General features: G+C 42.5%; 1 protein-coding gene across 5 annotated transcripts in view; it reads right to left on the bottom strand.

Annotated features, from left to right (window-relative positions):
• The window catches only part of cblb (Cbl proto-oncogene B, E3 ubiquitin protein ligase), a 152895-nt gene that overhangs the window by 24623 nt on the left and 100319 nt on the right, over window positions 1-27953 (bottom strand). For 4 of the 5 annotated variants that reach the window (XM_036944415.1, XM_036944414.1, XM_021563294.2 and 1 more), the window contains 4 exons: window positions 26136-26339; window positions 17026-17214; window positions 11602-11967; window positions 2176-2267 (listed from right to left, as the gene is read on the bottom strand). In XM_036944415.1, the coding sequence (XP_036800310.1) occupies window positions 2176-2267; window positions 11602-11967; window positions 17026-17214; window positions 26136-26339 (851 nt within the window). The remainder of the gene's footprint in view (window positions 1-2175; window positions 2268-11601; window positions 11968-17025; window positions 17215-26135; window positions 26340-27953) is intronic. The other variant, XM_036944416.1, reaches the window with a different exon arrangement.

The following is a 27953-nucleotide window of genomic DNA, read 5'->3' as shown; positions in this document are numbered from 1 at the left end:
CCATCATACTCCCTGTGCCCAAGAACGCCAAGGTAACCTTTCTAAGTGACTATTGCACTAAAGGAACACCTATGTGAGAATGTATTTCATTGACTAAAGCTCAGTGTTCAACACCATTGTGCCCTCAAAGCTCATCACTGAACTAATGACCCTGGTATTAAACACCTCCCTCTGCAAATGGATCCTGGACTTCTTGATGGGCTGCCCCCAGGTGGTGATGGTACGCAACAACACATCAGCCATGATGACCCTCAACACGGGGGCCCATCAGGGGTGCGTGCTTAGTCCTGTACCACGACTGAGAGGCCGGGCATTTGTGAAACACCATCATTAAGTTTGCAGATAACACAACGGTGGTAGAACTGATCACCAACGACGATGATTGTGGACTACAGGAAACGGAGGGCTGAGCATGCTCGCATAAACATCAACAGGGATGTTGTGGAACAGGTTGAGAGTATCAAGTTCCTTAGTGTCCACATCACTAAGGAACTATCATGGTCCACACACATCAACAGTCATGAATAGGGCAAGACAACGCCACTTCCCCTTCAGGAGGCTGAATAGATTCGGCATGGGCCCTCAAAAATCTCTGCAGCTGCACCATTGAGTGTTTTATGAATTATCCGTAGAGCTCCGAGACAGGATTGTCTTGAGGCACAGATCTGGAGAAGGGTACCAGTAAATGTCTGCAGCATTGAAGGTCCCCAAGAACACAGTGGCCTCCATCATTATTGAATGGAAGAAGTTTGGAACCACCAAGAGCTGGCCACCTGGCCAAACTGAGCAATCGGAGGAAAAGTGCCTTGCTCAGTGAGGTGACCAAGAACCCGATGGACACTGACAGAGCTCTAGAGTTCCTCTGTGGAGATGGGAAAACCTTCCAGAAGAACAACCATCTCTGCAGCACTCCACCATTCAGGCCTTTATGGTAGAGAGGCCAGACGGAAACCACTCCTCAGTAAAAGGCACATGACAGCCCGCTTGGAGTTTGCCAAAAGGCACCTAAAGGACTCTCAGACCATGAGAAACAATATTCTCTGATCTGATGAAAGCAAGATTGAACTCTTTGGCCAGGATCGAGGGAAGATTAACGGAGCAAAGTACAGAGAGATCCTTGATGAAAACCTGCTCCAGAACACAGAAGTGGCTTCGGGACAGGTCTCTGAATGTCCTTGAGTGGCCAAGCCAGAGCTTGAATCCGATTGAACATCTCTGGAGAGACCTGAAAATAGCTGTGCAGCCTGACAGAGCTTGAGAGGATCTGCAGTGAAGAATGGGAGAAACTCCCCAAATACAGGTGTGCCAAGCTTGTGGCGTCATACCCAAGAAGACTCGAGGCTGTAATCGCTACCAAAGATGCTTAAACAAAGTACTGAGTAAATGGTCTGAATACTTGTGTAAATGTGATATTTCCAGGTTTTATAATTTATTATAAATGAATTTATAAATCTGCCAAATAATTTTAAAAAACTGTTTTTGCTTTGTCATTATGGGGTATTGTGTGTAGATTGATGAGGAAAGAAATATTGAATAAATTGTAGAATAACGCTAACTAACAAAAGGCATATATACCTCAATTATCTTGTACCCCTGTACATCGACTCAGTACTAGTACACCCTCCCGGTATATAATCAAGTTATTGTTACCAATTGTGTATTTATTCCTTGTGTTATAACTATGTGTTTCTCTCTCTGTATTGTTGGGATGGTCCTGTAAGTAAGCATTTCATTGTTAGTTTACACCTGTTGTTTAGCTTCTTAACAAAGAGCAATTTCTCAAGCAAGAATTTTGCTAGAACTGTCTGGTAGTGGTCTAGGAGGGGAAAACTGAAAACTAGCTGTTATTGGCAGAGGTTTGGAACTCTCTTTCTTATTGGTATATTAACAAATTTACCACCTGGTGATGTCAGCAGGCAGGCCAAAACTTCATCCCACCAAAACAGGCAGAAATTTCAGGCGGTGTTTCAAACAGCTCTTACACTAAAAGGGCATTATTATAATTTTCATAATTTTATAGTATTATTCCAACCTCATAGTGTGAAAATATATATAAAACACATATTGTACACCCATTCATAAAGCTTGCCCGCAACAATTAACAGACTAACAGAAAATCAATAGTCCATCTTTCAACGTATGTGTGTGTGTGACAGTATTGCGGGAGAGACTCACTTGTGGCTGCTGTTGAGAGCGGGCAAGGGAGCGGAGTGTCGGAGAGGAGGAATGTCGTACTCATCACTGACATGGAGACCATTTGAGTAAGGCTGCAGACAGACATACAGACCAAGAGAGACACACAGACTGACAAGGAGGAAACATCAGTATACAAAAGTGCACAAGAACAAAGTCTCCGGTAATCCACTTATTTTCATTCATACAAGCAATCTCCATAGACAAACATTGGCATTAGAATGGCCTTACTGAAGAGCTCAGTGACTTTCAACTTGACACCATCCAACAAGTCAGTTCGTCAAATTTCTGCCCTGCTAGAGCTGCCCCGGTCAACTGTAAGTGCTGTTATTGTGAAGTGGAAATGCCTAGGAGCAACAATGGCTCAGCCGCGAAGTGGTAGGCCACACAAGTTTACAGAACGGGACCACCAAGTGCTGAAGCGCGTAGCACGTAAAAATCGTCTGTCCTCAGTTGCAACACTCACTACCGTCAGCACAAGAACTGTTGTCCGGAGCTTCATGAAATGGGTTTCCATGGCCAAGCAGCCGCGCACAAGCCTAAGATCACCATGTGCAATGCCAAGCATCGGCTGGATTAGTGTAAAGCCTGCTGCCATTGGACTATGGAGCAGTGGAAACGCGTTCACTGGAGTGATGAATCACGTTTCACCATTTGGCAGTCTGATGGACAAATCAGGGTTTGGCAGATGCCAGGAGAACACCACCTGCCCCAATGCGTAATGCTGACTGTCAAGTTTTGTGGAGGAGGAATAATGGTTCAGGGGTAATGGTTCGGGGTAAGCCCCTTAGTTCCAGTGAAGGAAAATCTTAACGCTACATCATACAATGACATTCTAGACGATTCTGTGCTTCCAACTTTGTGGCAACAGTTTGGGGAAAGTCTTTACCTCTTTCAGCATGACAATGCCCCTGTGCACAAAGCGAGGTGCATACAGAAATGATTTGTCGAGCTCGGTGTGGAAGAACTTGATTGGTCGGCACAGAGCTCTGACCTTAACCGAGGACAGACCCCATCGAACACCTTTGAATTGGAATGCCGACTGCGAGCTAAGCCTAATTGCCCAACATCCGTGCCTGACCTCTCTAATGCTCTTGTGGCTGAATAGAAGCAAGTCGCCGCAGCAATGTTACAACATCTAGCAAAAAGCCTTCCCAGAAAACTGGAGGCTGTTATAGCAGCAAAGGGGGGGACCAACTCTATATTAATGCCCATGATTTTGGAATGAGATGTTCAACGAGCAGGTGTCCACATACTTTTGGTCATGTACTGTCGACACCACTTTAGCTTCCAAACCTACTCAGCCAGGATTCAATCCCATTGCAGGTTATAGCCATTGCGGCTTTGAAAGACCATATCTGATTGAGCTGACATATGCAGAATTTACCAGGAATGAGATCTCCGAATTGAATCCCGGCCTTAAACTGCAGGCCACAGTCCCTCGTCAAAATGAATGACAACAAAAATTTGCTTTTTGGTGTTAATTTAAGGTTTGTTTAAGGCATAAGGTTATCAGTGTGGTTAAGGTTTAAAAGATTTTATGACTTTGTCTGTGCCAGCTAGTGACTACCCTGCAGAGCTGTCCTCCCAATAAATTCCAACCTGCCAATCCTTTCCACATTGGGCAGAGGTTGGCATGCCCCCTGCAGACAACCACTTGGACACTGTGCCCACCTCATATCCCACACATATCCCACACTACCCCAGAGGACGCTATTTTCCATCCATGGGTTCTGAGTAACCCATCTGGCATGTGCTCACCTGGGTTGGAGTCAATGTTGAATCATTACAATTATATTTTCAAATTGATATTATGCCATTATTTTCTATGAGGTTTTTTCAATTGATGAATTTATCATAGTTCAAATGGAATTGACCTAGAGATCTTCTTGGGTCTAAAAAGTGAAACCCGAACAGACCAGAGGACAATCAGACCCGGACCAAAACAGACCTGAGAATAATCAGACCCGAACCCAAATGGACCCGACGACAATCAAATTGACCAACCCTGGTCTAAATTGACCAACCATTCTGCGAATGATGCCAGAACTCTACACTGCAAAATTGGCTGTAGGTGGACTTCAGTCACTCTGGCACAACCTGCATGGATAAGGCAGTATCTGGCTGCCATCCACACCGGTTCAGTTAGGGCAAGGCTAGCAGAGCGGGGCTATGAGGGCAGTAAATAGAGATAATATGAGAGAGAGACATATCAGACCTATGCCCCTTCTTCCCACCCCACGCCCCCCGACCCTGTGGCGAGGACCTCTATGACAGCAGGACATATGACCAGGCCGTGAGAAGAGCAACAGGCCCAACCCCCACTATTACATCCGCCAAAGCCCCGTCCTGCGACCTAAGAGGTATGTATCAGATACTCAACATGCTCTGCTCACACTTACAGTAATGGTCCGGGCCTAAACAACACAAAAACACTATGGACACTATGGAACACAAAGCTTTCACTATCTCATCCTGGAATATACAAGGTCTGAGGTCATCTGCCTTTGCCCTAAAGAGCAGGAACCCAGACCTTATCAAATACATTAGAAAGACATTGTCATCCTACAAGAAACATGGTATAAAGGAGACGGACCCACTGGTTGCCCTCTAGGTTACAGAGAGCTGGTAGTCCCATCCACCAAACTACCAGGTGTGAAACTGGGAAGATACTCAGGGGGTATGCTAATATGGTTTTGAGCAGACCTAACCCACTCTATTAAATTAGTCAAAACAGGAACATTTTACATCTGGCTAGAAATTAATAAAGAAATGATCTCAACAGAGAAAAATGTCCTCATGTCTGCTACCTATATCCCCCCAATAGAATTACCATACTTTACCGATGACAGCTTCTCCATCCTAGAGGGGGAGATCAACAATTTCTAGGCCCAGGGACATGTACTAGTCTGTGGTGACCTAAATGCCAGAACTAGACAAGAACTTGACACCCTCAGCACACAGGGGGACAAACACCTACCTGGAGGTGACAACATTCCTTCCCCCATATGACCCTCTTTGAAAAGCAGATACTTAGATTGAATATGTAACCAAATTGCACCAACATTTTATTTACATTTTTTACTAACTTCCAAGGCTCCGTGAAGTCCAAACAACTGCTGGTTGATTCCCCACTGGACCAGTGAATGATCTAGGAGGCCTAAACCTACCCCCTACCAGTTTGATTACAATGTTGGAATTCAACCCAGGCCCCCAAAACACATCCCATTCAAAACCGTTTCAACAGGCTGTCCTCGTCCACATACATTGTGATGTGAAGAAGGGCTGTGGCGATCACGGAATTTCGTCAGCCGGTGATTGTCAAGCAAATAACTGTCTGTCTCACGGTAATTGATCACTAATTAACATAAACACAATTAGCATCTCCTGCCTTCCACACATAGCCTACAAGCCATTTTAAAAAGTATTATAAATTCATGTGATATAGCCTACTGTCACGCCCTGGCCTTAGTATTTTGTGTTTTCTTTATTATTTTGGTCAGGCCAGGGTGTGACATGGGTATTTATGTGGTGTGTTTTGTCTAGGGGTTTTTTGTAGGTTATGGGATTGTGGTTAGTGAAGTAGTCTAGGAAAGTCTATGGTTGCCTGGAGTGGTTCTCAATCAGAGGCAGGTGTTTATCGTTGTCTCTGATTGGGAACCATATTTAGGCAGCCATATTCTTTGAGTGTTTCGTGGGTGATTGTTCCTGTCTCTGTTGCACCAGATAGGACTGTTTCGGTTTTTCACGTTTATTGTTTTTGTATATTGTTTGTATTTTCATCTTTAATAAAGATGTTTATAAATAACCACACTGCATGTTGGTCCTCTCTTTCAACAGAAAACCGTAACACCTATACTTTCCCAATAAATCCATAATTTATTTTAGACAGGTCTAAAGAAGCATGATATAAAGAAAATGTAGTCTATTTCAGAAGAAAAGAATAGCATACTCTGAGTTGTCCTTATGTTAGGTCCTGATGTGGCTACGCCAATTGGCTGTGGGCTACACTAGTTCATTTAGCAGACAAGATTAGCGTATAATTCCATAGCATTATTTTACAGTATGAAGAATACAATTGAACAAAGCTGAATAAAATATAAATATTTTCTCCAAACGATTTGAGGGAATGCGCATATGCGGTGAACAAAGAAATCGGTATTCCTATATGCTTAATGTAGAGTTAATGTAACTTCAGTTATTCTACAAACGCTGGGCTATATGTTTGGATTTTTAATACATTGTAAAGCTGCATGAGATTCTAATGATTTGAAAACATATATGTTTTTTTTTGCGCAGGCTTTACACACTCCAATAGTCTCTCATTCACAATTTGACAAGCACTTGATAATGCCTCAAATTTCACAGTGGGATCCATGTCTTTTGTGGGCATGCGTTGTGCCCTTCTCCCTGAGTGCTGCACAATCCGAAGTGTCTCTCACTCACACGGATATCCTTCAAGTGATCGGGTCTTTCTCACAGGCTACAAGTTAAGACAGACACATCGGGGACTGCATGCGTCCTTATTTTTATTTCACCTTTATTTAACCAGGTAAGCTAGTTGAGAACAAGTTCTCATTTACAACTGCGACCTGGCCAAGATATAGAAAAGCAGTGTGACAAAAACAACAACACAGAGATATACATGGAATAAACAAACATATAGTCAATAATACAATAGAAAAAGTCAATATACAGTGTGTGGAAATGGCGTAAGGAGGTAAGGCAATAAATAGGCCATAGTAGCAAAGTAATTACAATTTAGCAAATTAACACTGGAGTGATAGATGTGCAGATGATGATGTGCAAGTAGAAATACTGGTGTGCAAAAGAGCAAAAAAGTAAATAAAAACAATATGGGGATGAGGTAGGTAGATTGGGTGGGCTATTTACATATGGGCTATGTACAGCTGCAGTGATTGGTTAACTGCTCAGATAGCTGATGTTTAAAGTTAGTGAGGGAAATATAACTCTCCAGCTTCATCGATTTTTGCAATTCGTTCCAGTCATTGGCAGCAGAGAACTGGAAGGAAAGGCGGCCAAAGGAGTGTTGGCTTTAAGGATGACCAGTGAGATATACCTGCTGGAGCACGTGCTACGGGTGGGTGTTATCGTGATCAGTGAGCTGAGATAAGGCGGAGCTTTACCTAGCATAGACTTATAGATGACTTGGAGTGGACCTGGCGACAAATATGTAGCGAGGGCCAGCCGACTAGAGCATACAGGTCGCAGTGGTGGGTGGTATAAGGGGCTTTGGTGACAAGACGGATGGCACTGTGATAGACTGCATCCAGATTGGAAGCTATTTTGTAAACGACATCGCCGAAGTCGAGGATCAGTAGGATTGTCAGTTTTACGAGGGTATATGTTTGGCGGCGTGAGTGAAGGAGGATTTGTTGCAAAATAGGAAGCCAGACACCTAGGTATTTGTAGTTGTTCACATATTCTAAGTCAGAACCGTCCAGAGTAGTGATGCTAGTCGGGTGGGCGGTTGCGGGCAGCGATCGGTTGAAAGCATGCATTTGGTTTTACTAGCGTTTAAGAGCAGTTAGAGGCCATGGAAGAAGTGTTGTGCGGCATTGAGGCTCGTTTGGAGGTTTGGTAACACAGTGTCCAAAGAAGGGTTAGATGTATGTAACAGATGTGAAACGGCTAGCTTAGTTAGCGGTGCGCGCTAAATAGCGTTTCAATCGGTGACGTCACTTGCTCTGAGACCTTGAAGTAGAAGTTCCCCTTGCTCTGCAAGGGCCGCGGCTTTTGTGGAGCGATGGGTAACGATGCTTCGAGGGTGACTGTTGATGTGTGCAGAGAGTCCCTGGTTCGCGCCCGGGTATGGGTGAGGGGACGGTCTAAACTTATACTGTTACATGTATACAGAATGGTGTCGTCTGCGTAGTGGTGGATCAGGGAATCACCCGCAGCAAGAGCGAAATCGTTGATGTATACAGAGAAAAGAGTCGGCCCGAGAATTGAACCCTGTGGCACCCCCATAGAGACTGCCAGAGGTCCGGACAACTGGCCCTCCGATTTGACACACTGAACTCTGTCTGAGAAGTAGATGGTGAACCAGGCGAGGAAGTCATTTGAGAAACCAAGGCTGTTGAGTCTGCCGATAAGAATACGGTGATTGACAGTCGAAAGCCTTGGCCAGGTCGATGAAGACGGCTGCAAAGTACTGTCTTATCGATGGCGGTTATGATATCGTTTAGGACCTTGAGCGTGGCTGAGGTGCACCCATGACCAGCTCGAAAACCGGATTGCACAGCGGAGAAGGTATGGTGGGATTCGAAATGGTCAGTTATCTGTTTATTAACTTGGCTTTCAAAGACTTTAGAAAGGCAGGGCAGGATGGATATAGGTCTATAACAGTTTGGGTCTAGATTGTCTCCCCCTTTGAAGAGGGAGATGATCGAGGCAGTTTTCCATTCTTTAGGGATCTCTGACGATACGAAAGAGAGGTTGAACAGACTGGTAATAGGGGTTGCAACAATTACGGTGGATCATTTTAGAGAGGGTCCAGATTGTCTAGCCCGGCTGATTTGTACTGGTCCAGGTTTTGCAGCTCTTTCAGAACATCTGCTATCTGGAGAAGCTGGGGAGACTTGGGCAAGTAGCTGCGGGGGGTGAGGAGGTTGGGCTAGCCAGGAGGAAGGCATGGCCAGCCGTAGAGAAATGCTTATTGAAATTCTCGATTATCATGGATTTATCGGTGGTGACAGTGTTACCTAGCCTCAGGAGGTGCTCTTATTCTCCATGGACTTTACAGTGTCCCAAAACCTTTGGAGGAAGAGCTAGAGGATGCAAATTTCTGTTTGAAAAAGCTAGCCTGACTGAGTGTATTGGTTCCTGACTTCCCTGAAAAGTTGCATATCGCGGGGACTATTCGATGATAGTGCAGTCCGCCACAGGATGTTTTTGTGCTGGTCGAGGGCAGTCACGTCTGGAGTGAACCAAGGGCTTATCTGTCCTTAGATCTAAATATTTTGAAAGGGGCATGCTTATTTAAGATGGTGAGGAAATTACTTTTAAAGAACGACCAGGCATCCTTGACTGACGGGATGAGGTCAATATCCTTCCAGGATACCCGGGCCAGGTCGATTAGAAAGGCCTGCTCGCAGAAGTGTTTTAGGGAGCCTTTGACAATGATGAGGGGTGGGTGTTTGACCGCGGACCCATAGCGGATGCAGGCAATGAGGCAGTGATCCTGATTGAAAATAGCAGAGGTGTATTTGGAGGACAAGTTGGTCAGGATAATATCTATGAGGAGGCCCATGTTCGTTGATAATTTGTGTGAGATTGAGGGCATCTATTTTAGATTGTAGAACTGAGTGTTAAGCATATCCCAGTTTAGGTCACCTAACAGAACGAACTCTGAAGATAGATGGGGGGCAATCAATTCACATATGTTGTCCAGGGCACAGCTGGTAACTGAGGGGGGGGGGGGGGGGGGGGGGGTCTATAACAGGCGGAAACAGTGAGAGACTTATTTCTGGAGAGATTCATTTTTTTAATTATGAGCTTGAACTGTTTGGGAATAGACCTGTTAAGTATGACAGAACTTTGCAGGCTATCTCTGCAGTAGATTGCAACTCCTCGCCCTTTGGCAGTTCTATCTTGACGGAAAATGTTGTAGTTGGGAATGTAAATCTCAGAATTTTTGGTGGCCTCCCTAAACCAGGATTAAGACACAGCAAGGACATCAGGGTTGGCAGAGTGTGCTAAAGCAGTGAGTAAAACAAACTTAGGGAGGAGGCTTCTGATGTTAACATGCATGAAACCAAGGCTTTTTCAGTTACAGAAGTCAACAAATGACAGTGCCTGGGGGCACGCAGGGCCTGGGTTAATCTCCACATCACCAGAGGAACAAGGGGGAGTAGGATGAGGGTACAGCTAAAGGCTATCAAAACTGGTCGTGTGGTGCATTGGGGTCAGATAATAAAAGGAGCAGATTTCTGGGTGTGGTAGAATAGATTCAGAACATAATGTATAGACAGGGGTATGGTGGGGTGTGGTTACAGTGGAGGCAAGCCCAGGCACCGAGTGATGATAAGAGAGGTTGCATCTCTGGATGGGCTAGTTAAGCTGGGTGAGGTCGCCGCATGTGTGGGAGGTGGGACAAAGGAGGTATCTGAGGCATGTTGAGTGGGACTAGGGGCTACGCAGTAAACTAAAACAATGATAACTATCCTAAAACAACAGTGTTCAAGGCATATTGACATTTGAGAGAGACATAAAGCGAGGCATAAAGCAATCACAGGTGTTGATTGGGAAAGCTAAGACAACAACGGCTAAGACAACAACAGCTAATCACCACGACAACAACAACAGGTAAAATGGCGATGAATGGGCAGAGGGTCAGTTAACTACACACATGGCCTGAGTTCGAGGCTGGGACCGACAGATAAACAAAAAATAAACAAAATGGAGTACCATGATTAATGAACAGTCCTGCAGGCATCAGCTATGTAGCCAAGTGATCCAGCAGTGGCTAACAATGACTAAATAGCTAGTAGCTAATTAGATGGTTAGCTTCTGATGGCTAGCTTCTAATGGAGGTTCTGGCTATAAGGTCTAAAAAAGAATTGCGGATCCGTGTTACATTGGGTGCTGCGGGTTACTGGAAGGCATATTTAATTTAAAAATGAAAAAAATTGAAATGTATACAAAAAAGATGAAAAACACAAAGTAAACGAGAGGACGACAAACCACGTCTGCACTGCTACGCTATCTTGGAGTAATTCCGAGGTGCATATTGAAAATATCGGAAGAACCGTCCACATTTACTTTTCGTCAGCCAACAAGATGAGTAGGCCTAATGAACCGCAAAAGCACTAGCTATGTCAACCTACTATCCCCCATAGTACAATAGTCATCCTATTCTATTTTTGTGGGTGTATTTGAGAAAGAGAGTTCAAATGAGTGAGCGAGAGACACACAGAACAAATGTGAAAATCAGCTAATATTCAGCAAACCACTTTTCTATGTAGCAAATGCATAAATCAACTCAATCATCTCACAAACCCCAACACTTGCAAGAACAGTCACTGTTGTGGTGAATGGCGCACAGTACTACATAGAGCCATGACAACATGGAGCTCTATTCCACATCAAGTAACTGATGCAAGCAGTAAAATTTGATTTAAAAAAACAGATACAATTACACATTATGGAACAGCGGGGACTGTAAATAGACACGAACACAGGCACAGACACATGCACACAACCCCACGATAACATTTACACTATACACACACGTACACATGGATTTTGTGTTGTAGATATGTGGTAGTAGAGTAGTGGCCTGGGGGCACACACTTAATGTGTTGCGTGAAATGTGTTGTGAATGTATTGTAATGTTTTAAAAATGCTGTATAGCATGTGCGCTAACAGAACCCTAGTGATTCTTACCTTGGGGTTCTCCATGAGGGCCTCTATTCTAGGATGCGAGCTGCCAATGCCTGCATCCGCCAAGGGCCAGCTGAGTGGTCTACCGTTGCCATCAGAGGGGGCAGAGTGGGCCAGCTTGGAGAAGCGGTCAGCCCCTGTCCCCGTTTTGTGGGGGTCCACCAGGGGGCTCTCTTTGGGACACCAGGCCTCAGGGGGCAGCGCGGGGTCACAGGGCACACCGTTGGTGGACGAGGGGACCAAGGAGACACATCCATCTGGTGGGATGGGTGGTGGGCGCTCAGGAGGTGGTGGGGGTGGAGGGTCCCTCTTGGGGGGCGGGGGAGCAGGCAAAGGCTTGTCTTGTTTTCTGGCCAACCCTGGAGAGGACTTGGGGAGGAGGGCATGTGTTCGTTTTACACTACACAGAAATAAACTGTGTTGAAGCAGGCTGACATATCAATCAAATGCATTTTATGAAGGAAGCATGTTGTTTTACTTCACACACACACATGCCTGCACACACACACACATCCTTTGACAGTCTACTGTTGTATTTGTGCTGTTGCTAGTGTCTTCTGTCTATGTTATTTCTGTCTTACATTGTTTTTTGACGTTTTTATATCAGCGCCTGTTCCCACAGGAGGCCTTTTGCCTCTTGCTAGACCATCATTGTAAATACAAATCTGTTCTTAACTGACTTGCCTGTTTAAATAAAGCCTTTTTATATCAGCAGTTATCTCAAAGTGCTAACCCCAAAAAGTCTGGGGGGGGCGGGGGGGGTGTTCTACTAAGCTAACATATGGAATTGATTTGAAAAAATCATACCATGGATCATTTAGCTATTGATTTAAAATTTTAGGACCCCTTTAGGTTAAAAAAAAACAACATTTTGGGGATGAAACATTGATTTAGCCTTACTGCTATTAGCCCATAGAAACGCACTGAATAACAGATTCATACATGGAAAAACAGAAAGTCCAAAAATAAATCAAAAGGAAGTATGTTTTAAAGTGTCAGTCCTCTGTCTGAGGTGGGAAGGACCATTTTTGTGATGTCTCCTGGTATGGCAAACACGGCTGTAGCCTTGCCACCTTCCACCGCAAATTTGCAAGGCCGATATCGGCGGATGTGGTAGATTGAAAAAAAAAAAACAGATATCACTAGTTTTAAAAGACAGATTTTTCTGGACATTTTTTATTATGCTAATTCAATGTCTGCCCGGGCGCACACATCGATTCTAGGGGATACCCAGCCTGAAACCCCAAAGAGCAAGCAATGCAGAGGAAGAAGCTCACTGGCTCGGAAAAACTCCCTAGAAGGCAGGTACCTAGGAAGAAACCTAGAGAGGAACCAGGCTCCGAGGGATGGCATCAACCAGCACCAAAACATTTAACTTTAGAGATTTCTGGAGATCATTCCACAAGTTGCAAAAAAACACAACGCAGATCTACCTAACTTAGTGGAGACTGAAGGGATCTCCAGAGTTAGCCATCCCTATGATCGGGTCAGGTGACGCATATGTCTGAAGTGTGCACAAGAGGGCTTTATAAACAAAAATAGAGCAGAGCATTTGTATTTATATTTGTATTTAAGGATCCTCAGTAGTGATAAAGTCAATCTCTCGTCCAATTTGAGCCATCGACATGAATATTATTCATGTTACCTCTCTGTGTACATTTAGGGGCTAGCCGTGCTGCTCTGTTCTAAACCAGGACCTGGATTGTTGATAGTGTTGTTAAGAAGGTAGAGCAGCACTTTATTATGGACAGACTTCTCCCCATCTTAGCTACTGCTGTATCAATATGTTTTGACCGTGACAGTTTTACAATCCAAGGTTGCTCCAAGCAGTTTAGTCACTTCAACTTTCCACATGATTTATTACAATATTTAGTCGAGGTTTAGGGTTTAGTGAATGATTTGTCTCAAATACAATGCCACCCATTGTGAAACTAACTGCAGGTCTTTGTTAAGTGTTCCAGTGATTTCACTCTCTGTAGTAGCTGACGTGTGTAGTGTTGAGTCATCCTCAGACATAGACACACTGGCTTTACTCAAGGCCAGTAGGCATGTCATTAGTAAAGATTGAGAAAAGTAAGGGGCCTAGCTGCCCTGGGGAATTCCTGATACCACCTGCATTTATCTATGAGATTGAAGAGGGCCAACATACTTTCTGATACAGAATGCAGTGATGTGTAATGAACCTATCACACGTAATAAAATGTGATAAACTTTTCCTATAAAAGGAAGGCCACTTGTTAACTAACTCATCAATATGCTTTTTGAAAGATAGCTTTTCGTCAATCCAGATACCCAGATATGTATAAGCAGGGACACAATCAATCCAATATACATAAGCATAAATCATTAGATAAATGTTTAAGCTTTTTGAAAAATAACATATAATTAGTTTTACCTGAAGGAGGAGTCATGAGTGCATTCGCGTGAATTTACTTCACAATAAAAAAAAAACAGGCTCATTCTATTCAGAACATCAGGGTATGATGCCATGTCATCTTGTAACTGTACATAAAACATAGTGATAATAAACATTAACACTGTATATGACATGAGTTTTATGATTTGGAAATGTGAAGTGCACATCTGGACTGACGGGTGTTTGACTTTCTTGTATGTATGAGATCAAAGCAGCATTTATAATCCTCAACGTCTCATCTTACAAAATACATCCTGTCATCTAAATTTGCAGCATTTCCCTCATTCAGACAGCAAACGTTTTTCAAAATGTCCTCAATTACCGCAAAGGATGGGGTATAGTGTTGTCCTGCGCGGTGCTCAAGTTCAGAACGGGTGTCAGTCAAAACCCATATAGCGCTGATGATGCGTAGAGCCAGAGCACTGACGTCACGTATAGCATGTTACTGTACAGCCACTACGTTCAAATTTAAAAGTGCCCAAATCTGCCATTTTCAACGTGTATACAGGTACGAGTGTTAGAAATATAAAATATATAGCTAAGTGAAAAATTCCAATCTGGTTTTCATGCCCACCACAGCACAGAGACAGCCTTAGTTAAAGTGGTAAATGATCTTTAAGCCAACACAGATGCCAAACAGCTCTCTGTCCCTGTACTCTTTGATTTAAGTGCTGCATTCAACACCGTTGACCGTGGTGTCCTTCTGGACAGACTGGAGAGGTGGGTTGGCCTCTACGGTCCAGTTCTAAATTGGTTTAGGACCTATTTAACCGGTCAAGAGTTTTTTTGTCACCAATTGTGAACATAACCCAAAGAAAATAGATATCACACGTGGCAAGGTATCGCAAGGTTCAATTTTAGGGCCCTTGGCAGTGTTATCAGCGTGCATGACATTGACTTTCACTGCTACACAACTTTACATTTCTGTGTCCCCAGAGGTTTTCAGCTCCACGGATAAATTATTAGACTTAAATTATTAGACTGTATTAGTGATCTAAATACTTGGATGTCTCACTTCCTCCAGCTAAAGGCCGAGGTACTTATTGTTGTAGCCAAAGCACAGAGAGCGAGAATCTGGCAGCAGATTTTAATTCACAGGCAATAAAGATAAAACACCAGGTCAAAAACGTAGGTGTCATTTTAGATTCTGAACTCTATTTCGAATCCCACATTAGGAATGTGACCAAAATAGCTTTTTACCACATGATGAACATTGCCAAGGTTCGGCCGTTTCTCTCAGGCTGATACAGATAGACTTATCCATGCTTTTATTACAAGAAGGCCTGACTACTGTAACATGCTGACCAGACCGGACACGTCACGTGCGTGAGCATTGCAAAATACATGTAGAAATCCATGTTATTCAATTATTACGTCTGCATTGCCAAGGGCTAAAATATAAGCCATTCCTATTTCTGATGCAGATCGCGCTGCAAGTCCTGCCTCTCCCATCTCCTCATTGGTTATACCCACGTGGGTGATTGAAAGACAAACTGTTTTGCCGGTCGTTGTGGCAATACTATGAAAGTTTAGATGCCAATCACCATACAAGTTCAAATATGAAAAAGCCTGGAAGGAGGAGAGATGACTAGAAACAATTTGTTTGTCCGTTTTATGTGTGGATTAATTGTCGGAGTACAGGTCCTTGTGCATTTCAGGTAAAATAACAACTCAATGTTTATATCCCATGACAAATTAGCTAGCAACAGCAAGCTAGCTAAATAGGACAAATTAGCTAGCATGTGCAAGCTAGCTAGCTAAATTGCCATACATGTTTAATGCTTTTCAACCTGTCCCCAAATTAATGTAATTGGTTCAGAGTTTGCTTTGATATATTAACCTGTGTGTCGTGATCGCGTTTGGTGTGGGGGGACAAAACAAATTTATGCACGATGGCGCACGCACGCTGCCGGTTTGGGTTCCGTGTAATGCTCTCCTGTCTGGTCTACCCAAGAAAGCCATTGGTCAACAACAAAACATACAGAATGCTGCAGCAAGGGTACTGACCAAGACTACCAGAGAACCTGAGGGGGCCCGAAACTGTGGACATTTTTAAAAGAGATCTTAAAACAAACCTCTTTAGCGTTGTTTTTGTTAGGGTGCCTTTTTTGTCTTTCAGTTTTTGTTATTCTTTTGTGTAGTAAATATTTCAGTTTTTTATTTATGTATTTTCCTGTGAAGTGCATTGCGTTGCATTCATGTCTGAAATGTGCGCTATAAATAAAGCTTGATTTCAAGTGTTTTAAAAAGTATAAAACACTGAAGCACTGTATCGTCAGTCCAAACTTTCCGGTTCCTACTTCCTGGTCAAATTCTGCTAAAGTGAACACAAAAGTGAGCCAAAAGAGTTTGGGTCAGCACAATAGTATGAAAAGGGTGTCGATGTGGAGTGCAAACCTGCAGTTTCAGATTTTCACTGTGCCCTACAATCACACCTGCAACCCTGTACATGTGACTATTAAACAATCTGAATCTGAATCAGTACCTCTTTGGTGTGCTGAATGAGAAACAATAGATCACACCAAACCAGTTTGAAAGGGGGTTTAGGCTGTACACCCCATAGACATATGGTACATGCTGATGGGTTCTGAGATCTAAACTTGAAAATATGAAGTATCCTTATTCATGTCACTGAGGGAGAGAGGGGAATGTAGAACGTTTACATTCTGCCAGGATATATTATTGTTAACCATCAATGGGAGGAGAATGGCCACAGTCTGGTACAAGTCAACAGGACAGCCGGGAGTTGGGGAGGAGTGAGAAATTTGGGCTGAGGTCAGGTTAGATGAAGTGAGGAAGAACAGATATCACTAAAGTTCTGAATAGCAACAGCTGTGTATTGGCTGTTCAGATGTGTAAGGAGAGGGCTCAGCATAAGAGAAAGGGTTAAATACCAGTTCTTGTGTGAATATGTTCTTTGTCTGTTCAGCTGTCTGACCCTTTGGGTGAATAAACTTGGTTTGAGCATCGGTTTGTACCCTGTTATTTAGAACCTAACAACCCTGACCCACCTTTGGGGAGCTGGAGGGGCTGGCAGAGGGGGATCGGATGACGCCCTTCTGGATGAGGTCCAGGCGAGGGGGTACGGGGGGCAGGCTGAGGTGCTGGATGCTGAGGGCCTCACCATGGGCTTTCCTCCTCTGGGCCACCGGGGAGGAGTTTGGCGACATCACGGGGGAGTTCTGCTGTTCGGCACACTGCTGATATGGAAAGAACAAAACAAGTTCAGGTTTTTAATAATACCCATGTGGCAGTCATAGACACTGAAATACATGGATGTAACATTTATAACAGGGTTTCCGGTAGCCGGATTTTGGCCTATAAAATGATGAAAAGTAGATTTTAAAAAAACTGCCGCTGGCCAATTGTCCCCAAAAAAGAGGGGAAAATCATGTTACAAAATAATTTTCATTGATGGAAATAACAGTTGATGGAAATGCATTTGACCGGTCATGCTTATCGGTCTACAGGTTAATTTGCATCATTTAGTGGAATTAAATTGGTGCGTGTGTATTTTCGTTAGTCGTTATGTTTATATAATGTGCACGAGAGCTCCTGCTACAGCTTGCTGCTGGAGTGAAATGTGCTTTTATGCCATTCGTTTTGTCACCAAAGCCCCATATACTACCCACCACTGTGACCTGTATGCTCTCGTTGGCTAGACCTCGCTACATATTTGTCGCCAAACCCACTGGCTCCATTGACATCTATAAGCCTTTGCTAGGTAAAAGCTCCACCTTATCTCAGCTCACTGGTCACCATAGCAACACCCACCCGTAGCACGCGCTCCAGCAGGTATATTTCACTGGTCATCCCCAAAGCCAACACTTCCTTTGGCCGCCTTTCCTTCCAGTTCTCTGCTGCCAATAACTGTAACGAATTGCAAAAATCACTGAAGCTGGAGACTTAGATCTCCCTCTCTAACTTTAAGCATCAGCTGTCAGAGCAGCTTATCAATCACTGTACCTGTACACAGCCAATCTGTAAATCGCACATCCAACTACCTCATCCCCATATAGTTATTTATCTTCTTGCTCTTTTGCAATCCAGTATCTCTACTTGCATATCATAATCTGTACACCTATCACTCCAGTGGTAATGCTAAATTGTAATTATTTCGCCACTATGGCCTATTTATTGCCTTACCTCCCTAATCTTCTACATTTGCACACACTGTACATAGATTTTTCTATTGTGTTATTGACTGTACATTTGTTTATGTGTAACTCTGTGTTGTTGTTTTTGCTGCACTGCTTTGCTTTATCTTGGCCAGGTCGCAATTGTAAATGAGAATTTGTTCTCAACTGGACTACCTGGTTAAATAAAGGTGAAATTTAAAAATAATAATAATAATAAACCAAGCGTGTGCAAAGTTGTCATCAAGGTAAAGAGTGGCTACTTTGAAGAATCTCAAATATAAAATATATTTTTATTTGTTTAACACTTTTTTGGCTACTACATGACTCCATATGTGTTATTTCATAGTTTTGATGTCTTCCCTATTATTCTACAATGTAGAAAATAGTAAAAATAAAGAAAAACCCTGGAATGAGTAGGTGTTTCCAAACTTTTGACTGGTACTGTAAGTGCTGAGGCAAACTCGGCATTCCGGGGTTGGACGACACTTACTCTATGGCTAATCAGCAAATTGTAGCATTATCCACTTAATCACCAGAGTCTGTAGCATTGAACAGGATTCTTTCCCTTCCTGGCACAGCATGATGTTTCATGACATGACAAGTACTGTTTTGAATCCTGAAATGTGGCATTTCTGAGATTGCGCTGACTTTACTTTTTTTTTAATACCAGAGAGCAATTGAACTGACAGAATGCTTAGTAACTCATCGAAGTTTGACCAGACCTGCATAAAAAAACACAAAATACAACTATCCTCTTCTGTGATTCTGACACACAAGTTCAACGTCCTGCATATTTAGTTAGTAGATACGTAGATAAATGGCAGTAGTCCATTTAATTAATCGCTGGGTAATTCTACTTGACAGCATGTGAGTTAAGTTGACTGAGCACAGAGGCCATAGTCACACTGTCACGGACGTAAAATGGAGTAGACCAATGCGCAGCGTGGTGTGAGTACATATTCCTTTTTATTAGGATGACGCCGACAAAAAAAATAAACAATACAAAAACAACCGTGAAGCTTAATTAAGGGCTATGTGCCACAAACAAAGTTAACTTCCCACCCTGAAAGGAGGGAAAAGGGATACCTAAGTATGGTTCCCAATCAGAGACAACGATAGACAGCTGTCCCTGATTGACAACCATACACGGTCAAAACATAGAAATACACAATCATAGAAAACAAAAACATAGAATGCCCACCCCAAATCACACCCTGACCAAACCAAATAGAGACATAAAAAAGACTTTGTCCAAGATCACACTTTTAGACCGTTTCACATTGGCGATAGCAAAGGGCCATTTTCGAGAGGCTCTCGAGAGTTATCAGTTCTGGAGAGACAATACCGTTGTGTGAACTTGCGAAATGATCACGTCTTGAGCGCCCCCCTCCAGTGTAAAAATAATTGTGTCAAACGCAATACTCTTACAGTATAAATGGTAATAGCAGAGCAATGTTTTTGAACCAGCTAAAATAGTTTTACCTGAAAGTGCAGTAACAGCCTGTTACATTCTGAAATTGTCACAGTAGCTGCTGTCAGTAGGCTTCACCGAGATACGTAAAACTATGGAAGCCCATATTCCCCCACCATTTTTTTAAAATGCAGATACTATCTAAAAATGTTTAGATACGTAAGCCAAAATGCTGAATATGAATACAATAGAATATAATATGTTTTTTAATTTCTAACATTGTCTGGTAATTTCAGAGGTGGCACAACAAGTCCCAGAGTGGTGGGGGGAAATGTTTTTCCTGGGGCCCAGAGTTTCTCCTTATCTGGGAACCTAACCTAACCAAGTAAAACTCCAAGTATGCCATAGGAATAAATCACCTGTAAAAAACTGTTTTATACAGGCTGTGATGGGATCAGAATTGTTCTAATGGTTAAAAAAAAATCCTGGAAAGGATGAAAACATAAAAATCTAAACAACATTACCTTGTCTCTCTTTCCAACGCTTTTGTGTCAATATTTTTTATTAAACCAAGTCAATTGTGGTGGGGCAAATGCCGGCACGCCACACGTTTGCCGGCGGCCCTGCTGTGCTTGTTACTTTTACCCTAATAAAGTTAAGCGACCTTTGTGAAGGTTTGGTGTGGTATGGCTATTATTAGGCTTAGCTACTGCAGGCCTATGAAGGCAGTGCATACTGGCACTCCAACTGACTCTGGTAGTTGAACTTAGCCTCCTGTACGCCTGCCTATACAGTGGGGCAAAAAAAGTATTTAGTCAGCCACCAATTGTGCAAGTTCTCCCACTTAAAAAGATGAGAGAGGTCTGTAATTTTCATCATAGGTACACTTCAACTATGACAGACAAAATGAGAAGAAAACAAATCCAGAATATCACATTGTAGGATTTTTAATGAATTTATTTGCAAATTATGGTGGAAAATAAGTATTGACATGACAGCCCGCTTGGAGTTTGTCAAAATATGCAAGTTGCAAGTTGTTGTTGGAATGGGTGTGTACATAGGCAAGTTGTCGTTGGGATGGATGTGTACATAGGCAAGTTGTCGTTGGGTTGGGTGTGTACATAGGCAAGTTGTTGATGGGATGGGTGTGTATATAGGCAAGTTGTCGTTGGGTTGGGTGTGTACATAGGCAAGTTGTCGTTGGGATGGGTGTGTACATAGGCAAGTTGTTGTTGGGATGGGTGTGTATATAGGCAAGTTGTTGTTGGGATTGGTGTGTATATAGGCAAGTTGTCGTTGGGTTGGGTGTGTACATAGGAAAGTCTTCGTTGTGCATTTATTCCTTTTTCTATTTTTTATTTTATTTATCTCTCTGCATTGTTGGGAAGTCCCACATGTTGCTTAGTCTACACAAGTTGCTTACGATGCATGTGACAAATACAATTTCATTTCATTCTTGTGTATTTTATTCTTGGTGTTACTACTTTTATTTGTATCATTATTTTTCAACTTCTTTCTGTCCCTCTAATCAGGGGAATGGGACCCCAGGTGTGTGTGGATTCTCTGACCAAATTCTCTTCCGAAAATGTAATTCCTGAAGGACGTGTCTCAAATACTGAAGTAGTTGTGAAACAAAAATCTGTCTAAAATCAAATCGTTGTTGGCTTTCTATTTCGTACAAAGCCTCCTTCACTCACGCCGCCAAACTTACACTAGTAAAACTGACTATCCTACCGATCCTCGACTTCGGGGATGTCGTCTACAAAATAGCTTCCAATACTCTACTCAGCAACTGGATGCAGTTTATCACAGTGCCATCCGTTTTGTTACTAAAGCACCTTATACCACCCACCACTGTGACCTGTACAGTCTAGTCGGCTGGACCTCGCTACATATTCGGCGCCAGACCCACTGGCTCCAGGTCATCTATAAGTCCATGCTAGGTAAAGCTCCGCCTTATCTCAGTTCACTGGTCACGATGGCAACACCCACCCGTAGCACGCGCTCCAGCAGGTGTATCTCACTGATCATCCCTAAAGCCAACACCTCATTTGGCCGCCTTTCCTTCCAGTTCTCTGCTGCCTGTGACTGGAACGAATTGCAAAAATCGTTGAAGTTGGAGACTCTTATCTCCCTCACCAACTTCAAACATCTGCTATCTGAGCAGCTAACCGATCGCTGCAGCTGTACATAGTCCATCGATAAATAGCCCACCCAATTTACCTACCTCATCCCCATACTGTTTTTATTTATTTACTTTTCTGCTCTTTTGCACACCAGTATCTCTACCTGCACATGACCATCTGATCATTTATCACTCCAGGGTTAATCTGCTAAATTGTAATTATTCGCCTACCTCCTCATGCCATTTGCACACAATGTATATAGACTCCTTTTTTTCTTCTTTTTTTTCTACTGTGTTATTGACTTGTTTATTTTTTACTCCATGTGTAACTCTGTGTTTTTGTCTGTTCACACTGCTATGTCTTATCTTGGCCAGGTCGCAGTTGTAAATGAGAACTTGTTCTCAACTAGCCTACCTGGTTAAAGAAAGGTGAAAAATAAAATGTAATCCGGAGACAGGTGTTTTCTCCATCTCCTTAGCTATCATACTCAAATTCCATTGATTTCAAAACTCAGAAAGTGGAGAGCAACACTTACGCAGTTTTTCTACGCGATACATAAAAAAAGCCGCGTTAGACAGGATTACCTACACATACTGACCAGCTCAAATAGACAGAAGCGTGCAATATGGCAGACCAATCCAAACTCATCTTTCGGCATGTCCAGCCCACTCATTATCTTAGCCAATCATGGCTAGCGGGAAGGTTGCCAACCAGGCTCGTAATTTAACAATTTGGACAATTGGTATTTGTATTTACAGATGGCATACAAGTTGGTTATTAACCTCTTGAGACTAGGGGGCAGTATTTTGATGTTTGGATGAAAAACGTGCCCAAATGAAACTGCCTATTTCTCAGGCCCAGAAGCTAGAATATACATATAAATGGCAGATTAGGATAGAAAACACTCTAAAGTTACCACAACTGTCAAAATATTGTCTGTGAGTATAACATAACTGATATTGCAGGCAAAAACCTGAGGAAAATCCAACCAGGAAGTGCTGTTATTTTGAAACCTCTGTTCCATTGCATGCCTACCCTCCATTTATAGGGATATCAACCAGATTCCTTTCCCTATGGCTTCCACATGGTGTGAACAGTCTTTAGACATAGTTTCAGGCTTTTATTCTGAAAAATTAGCGAGAATGATCACATCGCGTCAGTGGATAGGTGTGTGTCCCCAGAGTTTTGCGAGGACGAGGGGCTAGGAGCAGACATTTTCTCTCTCTCTCCTATTAAAAAAGCTTCGGTCCGGTTGATATATTATCGATTATTTATTGTAAAAACAACCTGAGGATTGATTATAAAAAACGTTTTACATGTTTCTACAAACTTTACGGATACTATTTGGAATTGTCCTCTGCCCGTCGTGGCCTGTGAATTACTCAACAAAACGCACCAACCAAATGGAGGTTTTTGGATATAAAAATAATCTTTATCGAACAAAACAAACATTTATTGTGTAACTGGGAATCTCGTGAGTGCAAACATCTGAAAATCATTAAAGGTAAGCAATTCATTTTATTGCTTTTCTGACTTTCGTGACCATCTACTTTGCTGCTAGCTGTTTGTAATGTTTTGTCTGCTGAGAGAGCTGTGCTCACATAAACGCTTGGTTTGCTTTCGCTGTAAAGCTTTTTTGAAATCTGACAATCTGGTGGATTAACAACAAGCTAAGCTGTGTTTTGGTATATTGCACTTGTGATTTCATGAAAATTAAATATTTTTAGTAATTTAATTTGAATTTGGCGCTCTGCAATTCAGCGGATATTGATGAAAATGATGGGTAAAGGGATCGGTGCGCCATGAGGTATTTTAAGACACATGGAAGTTCAAATGTTCGAGAAGGCATTTCTGCCCCCCAAAAATGTTTTGTTTTAAAAAAAGCTACGTTCAAACTGCTCTCCTGTGAAGTAGTGACCCGCAACATACAAATAGTTTCCTGAAACGGGTCACATATATGTTGGTAATGGTTGACAGTTACTCCAAATGGATTGAGGTTTTCCCCAGGTCAAACACTTTCTTACAAATAGCTAGTAATGTCTCTGTACCACCGAATCAGATTGTTGGGTATGTGGATTGTTACCAGACAGTGCTGAGACTATGTCATGTGGACCAGAGCAGGTAACCTTACAGACAGAGAGCTTGATTGGCTAAAGGACAACGTGTTTTATATGAAGAAGTGTACAGTCGTGGCAAAAGTTTTGAGAATGAAACAAATATTCATTTTCACGAAGTCTGCTGCCTCAGTTTGTATGATGGCAATTTGCATATACTCCAGAATGTTATGAAGACTGATCTGATGATTTGCAATTAATTGCAGAGTCTCTCTCTTTGCCATGCAAATTAACTGAATCCCCCAAAAACATTTCCACTGCATTTCAGCCCTGCCACAAAAGGACCAGCTGACATCATGTCAGTGATTCTCTCGTTAACACAGGTGTGAGTGTTGACGAGGACAAGGTTGGAGATCACACTGTCATGCTGATTGAGTTCGAATAACATACTGAGAGCTTCAAAAGGAGGGTGGTGCATGGAATCATTGTTCTTCCTCTGTCAACCATGGTTACCTGGAAGGAAACACATGCCGTCATTATTGCTTTGCACAAAAAGGGCTTCACAGGCAAGGATATTGCTGCCAGTAAGATTGCACCTAAATCAACCATTTATCGGATCATCAAGAACTTCAAGGAGAGTGGTTCAATTGTTGTGAAGAAGGCTTCAGGGCGCCCAAGAAAGTCCAGCAAGCACCAGGACCGTCTCCTAAAGTTGATTCAGCTGTGGGATCGGGGCACCACCAGTAGAGAGCTTGCTCATGAATAGCACGTACAGTGAGGCAAATACTTTTGGAGGATGACTTGGTGTCAAGAAGGGCAGCAAAGAAGCCACTTCTCTCTAGGAAAAACATCAGGGACAGACTGATATTCTGCAAAAGGTACAGGGATTGGACTGCTGAGGACTGGGGTAAAGTCATTTTCTCTGATGAATCCCCTTTCCGATTGTTTGGGGCATCCAGAAAAAAGCTTGTCCGGAGAAGACAAGGTGAGCACTACCATCAGTCCTGTGTCAAGCCAACAGCAAAGCATCCTGAGACCATTCATGTGTCATTCATGTGTCGGGTAGCTTCTCAGCCAAGGGAGCAGGCTCACTCACAATTTTGCCTAAGAACACAGCCATGAATAAAGAATGGTACCAACACATCCCCCGAGAGTAACTTCTCCCAACCATCCAGGAACAGTTTGGTGACGAACAATACCTTTTCCAGCATGATGGAGCACCTTGCCATAAGGCAAAAGTGATAACTAAGTTACTCGGGGAACAAAATATTGATATTTTGGGTCTATGGCCAGGAAACTCCCCAGACCTTAATCCCAATGAGAACTTGTGGTCAATCCTCAAGAGGCGGGTGGACAAACAAAAACCCACAAATTCTGACAAACTCCAAGCATTAATTATGCAAGAATGGGCTGCCATCAGTCAGGATGTGGGCCAGAAGTTAATTGACAGCATGCCAGGGCAGATTGCAGAGGACTTGAAAAAGAAGGGTCAACACTGCAAATATTGACTCTTTGCATCAACTTCATGTAATTGTCAATAAAAGATTAGACTGATCTAAAGAGTGACTGCAATCCACACTTTGGTTTTGGTAGAAAAGTCACAGTCAAGAAACACTTATGTTAGCATTTTGGGACTAAAACATTGTTTTACTCAGCATTAAGAGTGTCTGAAGTTACAAATCACACTTTTACAACAGTGGGACTGTTTAGGAATAAAAACAAAGACATCCTCTGTATTGTATGCTTATTGTTTAACCATTGATATGTTCAAAGGGACATTTTGAGACCTTTAGGAGCATCAGTTACTGTTTGAATGTCTACCAATGGCATATCCATATTTTTGTATGAAATTACACTGGTCATTGAAAACAAGCATTTCGCTACACCCGCATAAACATCTGATAAATATGTGTGTGTGACCAATAAAATTTGTTTGATTTAAAGTATTTATAAACTAAAAATATCACACACTTTAGATGAGGCCACACAAAAAGACTTGACTAATGATTAGTTAGTAAATGGTTTATAATGTAAGGACCTATATAAAACATCTTATTAATGATCTTATGAATCATTCATAAATACTTTAAAGGTTGTTTATGTGTGAATAACTACGCTACTAGCATTTACCAATGTGGGAGTAATGATTAATACATGATAAAGAAACGATTTACTAATCCATTATAAATGCTTTATTTACGTGGAATTATTATGAAGCGCTACCTTGATTTTTAAATCCTCTATAATGTTTTATGTGTGTATTTTGTTGTACTCACATGGCTGAGGCAACTCTATATGTATTTTATATTTTTCAAATAAATAAATGAATTCACACAATTACGGAGTATAATGATTGACTAAAAGTGATAGTAAATGAAGAGTGTGAAGTACCTTCCTGATGGAGGCCAGTCTGTTCATGACCAGAAAGTCCTCTCTATCCTCGTCCAGGTCGTCCAGGTCGAGCATAGGCAAGCTAAAGTCATCCAGGAAGAAGCACTTAGCCCCTGTGTTGCGCGGGTCAAAAGGGTCCACGATGATAGGCTCTGTGCCTTTGATCTCACACCGGCAGAAAGGGCACCCTTGTCCGTCCGACTCCTGTCGAGAAACACACATCAAGCTTTAGTACATTTGCAGCTAAAAGATGCACTGTAGTATATAGGCCTACATACATAAGTAAGTAAGTAAATGAATCAAACATTCAAATAAATGCAATCCCACATGCACATGCCCAGAAACTATACACAATCAGGCATACAACACACACACGCACGGACACAGTGGGATCTAAAGCAAGAGAGGCAATTGTAGACAGCTGGGACACATGGTTTCATTCAGAAGAACCTGTAGGCCTTGGTAAGACATCTTTCCATTCCCCCCTTAAAAAGAGCACTGGCAGAGTAAAGTGAAGACATGCACACACATTAAGAAGGAAGCCATTTTGACAATCTACAAGCCTCAGTGCCCCGAATACAGATTTCACATGGCAGAGGAAAACAATCAGCACTAAAAATAAATAAATAAAAGGCTTCCTTTCATGATGAGGTTTCCCTCTGTTTCAACTTTAGTGAATCAAAGGCAGGCGATATTTACAAGAACAAAAGCCTGATTGTGGCATACATATCTGGTTGGGGACTTGCGAAAGGCATCAAAGCATTTTTGGAAACCAATCCTAATTAGAGTGGGAGGCTGGTCAGGCTCACTGACACTGCAGAAAAATCCCCTGTCCTCAAAAACTGGCCTCCCGTGAGCCTGTCCATCCACGGACAAATTTCACGCAGGCAGCCCTAAAGACACATTCAGCATCAGCTGACAACGCAACACATTGTTTCTGGTAGTATAGATTCCCTGGTTTTGCCAAAATTCTGGTTGGAGGATTCCAGTGGTGTAAGTACTTAAGAAAAAATACTGGGATAGGGGGTAGCATTTTCACTTCTGGATGAATAGCGTGCCCAGAGTGAACTGCCTCCTACTCAGTCCCAGATGCTAACATGTGTATATTATTAGTAGTATATTTGGATAGAAAACACTCTGAAGTCTCTAAAATTGTTTGAATGATGTCTGTGAGTATAACAGAACTCATATGGCAGGCGAAAACCTGAGAAAAATCCAACCAGGAAGTGGAAAATCTGAGGTTTGTAGTTTTTCAAAGCTTGGCCTACCAAATACACAGTGTCTATGGGGTCAAGCTGCACTTCCCAAGGCTTCCACTAGATGTCAACCGTCTTTAGAAACTTGTTTCAGGCTTTTGCAATAAAGGAGGGGGGGATTGGAGCTGATTGAGTCATGGGTCTGGCAGAGTGTCTCAGGCTCGTGAAGCGCGCTCCCGACAGAGTTGGCTCTCGTTCCAGTGCTTTTCTACAGACAATGGAATTCTTCGGTTGGAACCTTTTTGATGATTTATGTTAAAAACATCCTAAAGATTGATTCCATACATCGTTTGACTTGTTTCTACGACCTGTAACGAAACTTTTCGAGTTTTTGTCTGGACGAAGTGCTCACGCCTCATGAAAATAGATTACTGGGCTGAACACGCTAACAACAAGTGGCTATTTGGACATAAATGATGGACTTTATGGAACTTTATGGAACAAATCAGTAATTTATGGTCGAACTGGGATTCCTGAGAATGCATTCTGATGAAGATCATCAAAGTTAAGTGAATATTTATAATGTTATTTCTAACTTCTGTTGACTCCAACATGGCGGATA

Source organism: Oncorhynchus mykiss, chromosome 15 (genome assembly GCF_013265735.2).
Source record: "Oncorhynchus mykiss isolate Arlee chromosome 15, USDA_OmykA_1.1, whole genome shotgun sequence".
NCBI classification, from domain to species: Eukaryota; Metazoa; Chordata; class Actinopteri; order Salmoniformes; family Salmonidae; genus Oncorhynchus; species Oncorhynchus mykiss.
Note: the sequence above shows the minus strand (reverse complement) of the source record. Positions and strands in the feature narration are given on the sequence as shown.